The following is a 10,638-nucleotide window of genomic DNA, read 5'->3' on the forward strand; positions in this document are numbered from 1 at the left end:
GAGAGAGAAAAAAAAACAGGCAAGAAAAAGGAGTTAATGGGTACGAGGAAGGATGACGTGGCAGCAGGGAAAGCTGACAGTATCCGGCTCCCCAAATGACCGTTCCACCCCTCACCGCCCCCACGATCATCGTGGGCCCCGCAACCACCCCCAGATGCTCCGCTAACCCCCCGCGCCGAATGACGGAAAGACCCCTCCCTGGCTCGCAAGCGACCGCGCGACCGCCGCTTTTCCGCTTCTGTCCTCACCAATGGAAATTACGAGGTTACCCCTGGGGACCTGACGCGACAGTGGCAGCTGCGTAAATACAGTGGCTGCGCTGAGGGCGTTACCGTCATTGCTCGGGTTGTCTGGGTTGCTATATATGGGGGGACTGGTCGAGGTGGCTATAAAACGCGGCCCAAAAAAACCAAAAGGCTAGAGGAAAAAAATAGAGTGGAGAGAAGTTTTCGGAGAGAGAAAGTAAGCGAGAGAGAGATAAGAAGGGAAACGCGGCGGCTGGAGCTTGAGGTGTGGAGACGGAGGCAGCGGCGGCGGCGCGGCCAAACCCTAGCCGACGGCGGCGCGTTCGAGGCGGGACCCTCTGTAGGCGCCGCCTGGCGGCCGGATTCGAGCCGCCGGCGTAGGCAGCTGCAGATCGGCGGTCGCGCCGACGGAATCGGCGGGGATCCCGGCGGGATGGGCGCGGCGAGGCCCGTGCTCCGGTTGTGAGTTTGCTTGGTTCGTGGGTTCTGGCTCCGGGCTGGCGAGCAAGGTTCTGAGCTCGGCGTGGGTGCTTTGCTTGCTTGCTGTGGCTTTTTCGGCGGTTTCGAGCCGGTTTTGCGGGGGATTTGGGAGGGATCTGCCGGGAAGGCCCGAGGTTTAGGCGGGTTTTTGAGAGCTGGAGGCTCCGGCTGGGATCGGGGGAGCCATGTCGTCTCTTAGCAGGGAGCTGGTTTTCCTCATCCTGCAGTTCCTCGATGAGGAGAAGTTCAAGGAGACGGTGCACAAGTGAGTGCTCGCCATGATCAAGAATGGGGTTTTTGGTGCCTTGCCTTGCTGGGTGAGCTGGGATTTCTGATGCCTTTATGCGGTTGCTTGCCCCTGCAGGCTGGAGCAGGAGTCGGGCTTCTACTTCAACATGAAGCACTTCGAGGACCTCGTGCAGAGCGGCGAGTGGGACGAGGTGGAGAGGTACCTCAGCGGCTTCACCAAGGTGGAGGACAACCGCTACTCCATGAAGATCTTCTTTGAGATCCGCAAGCAGAAGTACCTCGAGGCCCTTGATAGGTGACGGACTCATCACTAAGCTACTCTTGGTCCCTTGTCGTTGTCAAGGTTGTTTTTTTTTTGCTGAATTTGCTGTCGGTGTCACAGGCATGATAGGGCCAAGGCTGTGGAGATTCTCGTGAAGGATCTCAAGGTGTTCGCCTCCTTCAATGAGGAGCTGTTCAAGGAGATAACACAGCTGCTGACCTTGGAGAATTTTAGGTACGGTAACTCTCCTTTCAGAAGCTGTTTAGTGCATTGGGCCGGTGCATCCAGATGTGATTGTGTATTGATGATCAACAGGCAAAATGAGCAGCTGTCCAAGTACGGGGACACAAAGTCAGCCCGGAATATCATGCTTTTGGAGCTCAAAAAGCTCATTGAAGCGAACCCCCTGTTCCGGGACAAGCTGAATTTCCCACCATTCAAAGCTTCGAGGCTTCGCACATTGATCAATCAAAGGTGTTGATTGTTTAATTTTGATATGTCTAGTCACACATATTGACTTTGATTGTTTAATTTGATATGTTTAATCACACATATTGACTTCCTTAAAATATCAGGAATGCGATTTGTGAATAGAAATTCTATGATGTTCTTTGGTATCAATTTAATTAGATTGTATGGTAGCGTTTGATTTTTATGTGCACAATTGATATAAATCAAATAGTTCAATCATGTAACTGCTACTTGTGTAGGTTTACTATTTTTGTTCTTTATCTTCTTTCTGGTTATTCTGATGCCAAATAATGTGTTTCTTTGACTTCCCTTAGTATTTATGGATGGATAAGGTGACAGTTAAATGTAGTCAATGCTTCCTTTGTTCTTTTGACTTGTTGGAATTTTATTGCTCCTGGTTGTCCAGCACTACAGAATCTTCTTGATATGGTTGTTGCTTTTGGGATTGTTTTCATGTGATTTGGACATCTCTACCTGTTTATCCCAAGTAACCAGCTTTTATCGACAATGTGCAAAGAAATTTTGTCTCTTTATAGCGGCTCTAGCTTTAGATGCTTATGTTATAGCAGATACCATCCAGTTTTCTTATTGTAAGGTCATATCCATACATGCCACAATTGGGTTTTCTCTACTTGTTATGCCTACAAGTCTAACAATGCTTCCAGAAGCACATTTCGTGCATGTAAAAGGTGAGGCTAACTGGGCTTTATTTCTTTCTTTCTAATGCCTTTCAGTCTAAACTGGCAACATCAGCTCTGCAAGAACCCCAGACCAAACCCTGACATCAAGACACTCTTTACTGATCACTCTTGTGCTGCTCCTACCAATGGAGCAAGAGCACCTCCACCTGCCAATGGTCCGCTTGTTGGATCCATCCCTAAGTCAGCTGGATTTCCACCAATGGGTGCTCATGCTGTAAGTATTATCACAAGTAGGCCATTTAACTTATCCTGACTATCGATTGCTTATACTGCATCAATGTTGCAGCCATTTCAACCTGTGGTGTCGCCATCTCCAAACGCAATTGCAGGTTGGATGACAAATGCCAACCCCTCTTTGCCTCATGCTGCTGTTGCACAAGGACCACCTGGTCTCATTCAGGCTCCAAACACAGGTATGTTGAAAATAATTGTGCTAAATGGTGGTTGTCACTGGTGGCAGTGTTTGGCCCTTTCTGAACTTTCTGTTTGCTCCCAGCGGCATTTCTAAAGCATCCTAGAACCCCTACAAGTGCACCTGGCATTGATTACCAATCTGCAGATTCAGAACATCTCATGAAAAGAATGCGTGTTGGACAACCAGATGAGGTATTAGACGAACTCAAGTCTGATTTGTGTTTGACCTCATTTTCTTTCTGTACTTCACATAATCAAACAAGCTATGATTCATTGAAACTATGTCAGGTATCTTTCTCTGGTGTAAGCCATCCTGCCAATATGTACACACAAGAAGACCTTCCCAAACAAGTTTCTCGTACCCTTAATCAGGGTTCTACTGTTATGAGCTTGGATTTCCACCCCGTTCAACAAACCATTCTTTTAGGTACTTGCTGGGAACATGTCCCTTGATTATTGAACTGTTACTTTGGTAACTGTCCATTATATTTACAGTTTCCTGACCTAAACAGTTGGAACAAATGTTGGTGACATTGCGGTGTGGGAAGTTGGTTCACGGGAAAGGATAGCTCACAAGACTTTCAAAGTTTGGGATATTGGTTCCTGTACCTTGCCTCTGCAGGTGACTACTTTAGTTATTGTGTATGAGTTTTGTGCAGCTGGAAGCAGCTTGGCGCCTTGAATGGTAGGTTTTCATTGACAATCTGTCACTGTATGCGCAGGCTTCGCTGATGAAAGATGCTGCAATATCTGTCAATAGATGTCTGTGGAGCCCAGATGGAACTATTCTAGGTATGGGAGTGTTTATTTCAGTGCTGTTATTCACATTTGGTTATGCTCTTGTTAAAATAAGACGCTGGCCATTATGGTATACTTGGGGGTGTTCTATTTTTGTTTGAATCTTGATATTGATGTTGTTGCATAATTGTGGTGTTCTATTTTGTTTGGATCCTAATGGAGATATTGAATTCCACATGTTGCTTTTTCCAGGTGTTGCTTTCTCGAAGCATATTGTTCAGACATATACTTTTGTCCCTAATGGAGATTTGCGGCAGCAAGCAGAGGTGTGTGCACGTATTCTAATACTGATTGAGGAATAGATACTAACTGCCTTTAAGGTCCCTAACTCTTTTGGAATTACAGATTGATGCACACATCGGTGGGGTTAATGATATAGCCTTCTCTCACCCTAATAAAACTCTATCTGTCATTACATGTGGTGATGATAAACTCATTAAGGTGAGGATATTGTGTGATCTCTTGTTTTTTCTCAAAACAAACAAGAACATCTTGAGTATATTCGAACACTGGATTTGGCAGGTGTGGGATGCTCAAACAGGACAAAAGCAGTACACTTTTGAAGGCCATGAAGCTCCTGTGTATTCTGTATGCCCTCACTACAAGGAGTCCATTCAGGTACCCTTGGAATGACTTCAATGCTGATATTCTTGAAAATTATCTATTTATTTTGCACTGGCATTATGTTGCATTAGTATTCTGGCTATGTTCCGACTGCTGCTATTTTTTGAGAAAAGACATTTGTGTTCCAGTTTAGCATCAACTACGTCATGTTTATTGCTGTAATGGTCCCATTTAGTATCAACTACTACATGTCCATTGCTGTAATGTTTGACGCGTAAAGGTTCTGATATGCTTTATTTTATCGTTACTAGTTGCCATCTTTCATGTATTTCTTAATTTTAGCTCTGTCTTGCTCTGTAGTTTATCTTCTCTACTGCCATTGATGGGAAAATCAAGGCATGGTTGTATGATTGCTTGGGCTCAAGAGTTGACTATGATGCTCCTGGACATTGGTGTACTACGATGGCTTACAGTGCTGATGGTACAAGGTGAGACATAGCAAGTGTTAATATAGAGTTTAATATCTGCTGACGAGTAACAAATTATATAACTTCTTGATTCATTTTCAGTTTCACAAATTTCATCTGTTCACTTACAAATTTTTTCATGCAGGCTATTCTCTTGTGGTACTAGTAAAGAAGGTGATTCACACTTGGTTGAATGGAATGAAACTGAAGGGGCTATTAAGAGGACATACAATGGCTTCAGGAAACGTTCACTCGGTGTTGTTCAGTTTGACACAACTAGGAATCGCTTCTTGGCTGCTGGAGATGAATTTCTTGTTAAATTCTGGGATATGGATAACAATAACATACTAACAACAACAGACTGTGACGGTGGACTGGCAGTAAGTATCTTCCCTTTTTTCTCTGTTACCATGCTGACCAGCTTCTCGCGAGTTATACCGGTTAGAGCAGTGTGCTCGGGGGTCTCCCCTTGCCGGTCCGTGTTTGAATCCTGGTAGAGCTTCTTATTGCAATGCCCAGGGTACCTCTTGGCCCTGTGGTGGAGTTCTTTTTTCTGTTACCATGCTGAAGCCTTTTGCTTAACATTGTTTTACTGATATTTTGCAGGCAAGCTCTCGTCTGAGATTCAATAGAGAAGGTTCATTACTTGCAGTTACAACAAGTGATAATGGAATAAAAATACTTGCCAACACTGATGGACAGCGCTTGCTTAGGATGCTTGAGAGTAGAGCATTTGATGGCTCTAGAGGACCTCCTCAACAAATAAATACCAAGGTAATGATACATAAACTTTTCGTTCACATAATTTGGTTCTATTTACTTTTATTCTTCTGTCACACTGAAAATTTTGTTAGACCCTATGAGCCTATTTGTTCAGTGCTGCAATTTGCCTCAAAACTGAGGCAAGCATGTCTATCCTGGGCAAGTACTCACTCCAGTCAACAATAAGTGGGCTCTCTGTAAATTTTGACTACTATTTTTTTTATATAACACCTGTAAAATATAGCAAATATATACTTCTGTGAAACTATTTTTCGAGACAAATCTACTCATATTACTTACAATAAGTATTCTGTAGTCAATTTGGAAGTGTTGACTTCAGACAACCTCAAAACGCCACTTATTTTTGACTGGAGGGAGTATCTTATTTTCTGCATCTGGAATTGTTATTAGGCATAATTTCTTGACAATTGTTGTACATTTGTGGTGGATGAAAGCTAATTGTTTCTTTCTCCCTCTGGTGCGTTGGGAAGATACACTAGGAGTGTTAAGTAGTCAAGTAATTCATCCGACTGTACTTCACCACTTACCTGCCTTCTTTTGCTTTCAATTCGTGCTGGAAATTTAGTGAATATTGACAAGGTTTGTTGTTAGCTTATTCTCATATTTGGTTTTATTGCAGCCTCCAATTGTTGCCCTTGGTCCTGTTTCAAATGTCAGCAGTCCTATAGCAGTAAATGCCGAGCGACCTGATCGGATCTTGCCTGCAGTGTCGACAAGTGGCTTGGTAAGTTCCTTCTGCCTTTACCATCCTCTCTTGCTTTTCATTATGTAGGTTTGCTAAAGGTAAAAAATTCGCAGGCACCTATGGATCCAAGCAGAACTCCAGATGTTAAACCAAGAATAACAGATGAATCCGAAAAGGTCAAAACCTGGAAGTTGGCTGACATTGTCGACAATGGACATCTTCGAGCCCTGCATTTGACAGACACGGACACGAACCCAAGCAAAGTACGATATATTGTGATTGAGTTATACAGTTTAATCATGCATAATCAATCCGACACATGAGTTACCCTTTATATTGATGTTCTAGGTTACGTAAATTTCTGATGGAGGTTATGTTTATTTCTTTGTTCCACAGGTTGTCCGTTTGTTATATACAAATAATGGGATTGCACTCTTGGCTCTTGGCTCCAATGCTGTTCATAAGTTGTGGAAATGGCAACGGGGCGACAGAAATCCTAGTGGCAAGGTTAGACCAGAGAATTTTACTTTCTTCAATTTTGATTGCAATCTTGTGTTCCTGCTTTCTGAATTTGTTATTTGTGTGTCCTGTTAGTCTACTGCATCTGTTGCACCTCACCTGTGGCAAGCAGCAAATGGGATTCTGATGACTAATGACACGAACGATGGCAACCCAGAAGAAGCATCCGCCTGCATTGCATTGTCCAAAAATGACTCCTATGTTATGTCTGCCTCTGGTGGCAAAGTCTCGTTGTTCAATATGATGACATTCAAGGTAGCTGTAGTTTGCTGCTGATAGCTTCTGATAAAAAAAAGTGTTATTCCATGATCGCACCATTTCCAATCTCTGACACTAAAACTTGGATCTGGGATCTCTGACAGGTCATGACTACTTTCATGGCACCTCCGCCTGCTGCAACTTTCCTTGCATTCCACCCGCAAGATAATAATATCATCGCTATTGGAATGGAGGACTCTACCATCCAAATCTACAATGTCCGCATTGATGATGTATGCTATTGTCTCTTTTTCCTTGATACGAAACAAAGTGTCCATTATGCAAATTATGATGTTTTAATTTAGCGACTGAACTTTATATTTGACTTATAAGACTTACAAAACATGCTTCGCCATTTGAATTGTGAAAATGGCACTATAAAATTTCTTATGAATTATAAACATTTATAATTTAACTAACATAGGGAATTGGTAGTCAAAATAATTTAGTTAACATAGAGAACTTGTAGTCAAAATAATTTAACTAACATAGGGATATTTTTTGTGAACTATCTATTGTAGACTGTTTGGTGAGTCAAATATTTTTATATTTAACTAATGGAAGTATTTTTTGTATTTTGGAATAGAGCTTGGTAGACCCTGTAATGCTATTTTTCATACTTACATTGCAATCAAATATTATACGAGCACTCAGTAGTACCCAACTAGCTTGCCTTCAAGAGTTATAGATTTGGCCATTTGGGAGTTTGTTGTATCATTAACTGCTGTAATCCTGAATCTTGCACACTTTAATATATTTGTTTTCCTTTGCATATATTGTTGTAGTCTTTTTGTTAATGTGTCTTTAATCTTACACCAGGTCAAAAGTAAGCTCAAGGGACATCAAAAGAAGATTACTGGGCTGGCCTTTTCTCAATCAATGAATGTGCTAGTATCATCAGGCGCTGATGCTCAGGTATGATAATGTCGATTTTGATCTATCAATTTTTTTTGTGAATATCAAGTTAAATGCTAGAAAACTACTTGCTTATGTTAGTTCCATTAATATACAAAATTTTGATTGCAGTCACTCTGACAAGAATGTATCTGTCTGTCTCTGGGTAATTGATTTCTTGTGTAAATTTTGCAGCTATGTGTGTGGAGTATTGATGGTTGGGAAAAAAAGAAATCAAGATATATTCAGCCCCCAGCAAACCGACCTGGCACTTTGGTTGGTGATACAAGGGTGCAGTTCCACAATGACCAGACACATCTTTTGGTAGTCCATGAGAGCCAGTTGGCAATCTATGATGGAAATCTTGAATGTTTGCGCTCGGTTAGTTCGCCCAACTTCTGTTCATCTAGTAATGTTTTAGCTTTGCCAATTCTCCTATGGTGAATAAGATTTGATTCATCGATTTCTCTTCATTTCTAATCCCGGCATTTGTTTTTTCATACCACTGGATATTCACATTTTCCATGGATGTGAATTGATATTAACAACTTGATTTCAAAACTGAGCTTTATTATTACCAGATTCATGATACTTATGCATGTGTCCTATATATAATCATATATCAATATTAATAAATTGTAGGCTGCACAGTTAGTGCCTTAGTAATGCTATGATACCACTTGTCATAGATCTGTTTTTAATCATTCGCAAAAAAAAAAAAAGATCTGTTTTTAATCGAAAGATGGTATCAGTACCATTGATGCTCCTTGAATTGCTACATTGGGTGTTCTGATCCTGCTATTAATTCTCTTGATATTTGAATATATACAGTGGTCTCCAAGAGATGCACTCCCAGCTCCGATATCAAGTGCAATATACTCGTGTGATGGTCTTTTGGTCTATGCTGCATTCTGTGATGGTGCTATTGGAGTCTTCGAAGCAGAATCTCTTAGGTTGCGCTGCCGGATTGCTCCTTCTGCTTATATTCCACCTTCAATACTAGCCTGGTATGAATGGATCACCTAAACTATTTGCTTTCAGTCTACCATCCATTTTGCAAGTGATCAATGTCTGCTTGCTGTTTCTGACCTGATCCATATTATCCAACAGTGCTGGACGGGTTTACCCGTTGGTAGTTGCTGCTCATCCCATGGAGCCTAACCAGATCGCACTCGGCATGAGCGATGGTAAAGTCCATGTGGTGGAGCCATTAGACGGGGACCCAAAGTGGGGAACAGCGCCGCCTCAGGACAATGGAGCGCACCCAGCGATATCAGCAGCACCATCAGCCGCTACCAACCAGGCATCTGATCAGCCAACAAGGTGACTCAGCCTGCAGCACTGAGATTTGTTAGGGCAAAGGATGGTAGGGGACCTGTAGGAGATAGGGAGAAAGGACAAACAGTTAGATTATGAGAGGAGGCTATATTTATCAAGTCCACTACTCCACTGTCTCTCTCGTGGCGGCAGCACAGGTGGTGAATGGTGATTGACAATGACATCGCTCTAAGTTAGGTTTTGGTTCTTTCCTGGCCCCAGAAATCCTGACCGCGCGCCGCCACATCCAAGGGAGATGGGTCTGCTGGCATTATCTTCCTCTTTTGTAAAGCTTTTCCTGCTGAGTTTAGTGGTACCTTAGATTGTCGTTCATTTCTGCTCTGTTCTTTGGGCAGCTATTTGTAGTGTAAAAATATGGTGGCATGTTGGATGGTGATATTAAGCGTGCATGGCTGTCATGATGAATTTCACCATGTTGGGGGTCTATTTGATGGATGTTTACTTATCATGGCTCTAAATTGTTTTCGTGCCATTTCCATTTGCAATTGTAGACCGTGGAGGACATGGTGTGAGTTCATGAGATTGCTGGAAAGCTGATTCTGGGTGTGATAGTTGATCGGCGTCTTTGTACTTTATCGTTCACGCAACGCTATTTGTGACTATTACGGCGACATTGTCGTGCTCGTACCATTTCGGCATGCTGCGGCACGCTGGACTTGGAGTAGGCAACGATCGGGAAGGGGTAGAGCATCTCCTCTGCAATACTGTCCCCTAAAAATTGAGTTCGGAAAACCTGGTTTCGGAGCCTTTTTCTAACCATCTTTGCGGTTGTGGATTGCCTATGTAATGTTTTGTGCCTTCCATAATTGATGTTATAATCGTTATGTGCCTCTGTCCATAGAACTGACCATGAGAAAATTGTAGATGCTATGAAGAGTTGCTTACTGAAATGTAGGACAACTATTATCAAGTACGTATTAGGTATATCACCTATTGAAATTGTCAAACAATGTTTTTTTCCCCACTGTGTACCATTGTATGATTAGCATGGAGGCTATCCTTTCATTTTGAATTCTAGAAGTATTCGGTCACCTTTTTTCATAATATTTTCCTCATTCTGGAAGATCACGCATCGGTGCTGTCTGTTGCTGCTCTCCATCTGCAGGATGGGCGTTCAACTTAGATTGCAATATCAGTTGATGAAGTAGAATCAGCTTTACAGGGTTTAGAAGAATAGCTAGCTTTATTATTATAATACCAACCGAAGATGGTACTTGCTGCAAATATTTTAACCGTGAGGCTTCTCCTTTCAGACCCCTACTTCATGCTCTCCAGATACTGCTCTTATCGTTAGAATCGATTCTAGTATATGCAGGTGTTAAGTTGCTGCTGCTCCACTACTCTTTGAGAGAGAATGGTGGCTGAACTAGGATAGGATCGACCGTAGTATATGCAGCTGCTGATAGAAATGGTGGAGGCTGATTGTAGGCTGCTATGAGCTGCCGCTAGCTGAACAAGAGAGTACAGAAAACAGTTGTAGTCGCTTTCCTAGAAACAAGAGAAAGACTAG

At 42.5% G+C, this 10,638-nt stretch overlaps 1 protein-coding gene across 1 annotated transcript; it reads left to right on the plus strand.

Annotated features, from left to right (window-relative positions):
• The first annotated feature begins 405 nt into the window (after positions 1-405).
• LOC136476464 (protein TOPLESS-RELATED PROTEIN 2-like) lies at positions 406-9,541 on the plus strand. Its single transcript, XM_066474311.1, has 25 exons — positions 406-990; positions 1,090-1,269; positions 1,357-1,470; positions 1,552-1,710; positions 2,442-2,622; positions 2,695-2,821; positions 2,905-3,014; positions 3,111-3,249; positions 3,335-3,444; positions 3,545-3,614; positions 3,813-3,886; positions 3,966-4,061; positions 4,143-4,238; positions 4,545-4,672; positions 4,797-5,031; positions 5,258-5,425; positions 6,054-6,158; positions 6,233-6,382; positions 6,516-6,626; positions 6,714-6,893; positions 7,001-7,129; positions 7,716-7,811; positions 7,986-8,171; positions 8,622-8,797; positions 8,901-9,541. The coding sequence occupies exons 1-25, from the start codon at positions 911-913 to the stop codon at positions 9,115-9,117; spliced, it is 3,417 nt and encodes a 1,138-aa protein (XP_066330408.1). The 5' UTR covers positions 406-910; the 3' UTR covers positions 9,118-9,541.
• Positions 9,542-10,638: the final 1,097 nt, after the last annotated feature.

The sequence above is a fragment of the Miscanthus floridulus genome, chromosome 8 (assembly GCF_019320115.1).
Source record: "Miscanthus floridulus cultivar M001 chromosome 8, ASM1932011v1, whole genome shotgun sequence".
In the NCBI taxonomy this organism is placed as follows: Eukaryota; Viridiplantae; Streptophyta; class Magnoliopsida; order Poales; family Poaceae; genus Miscanthus; species Miscanthus floridulus.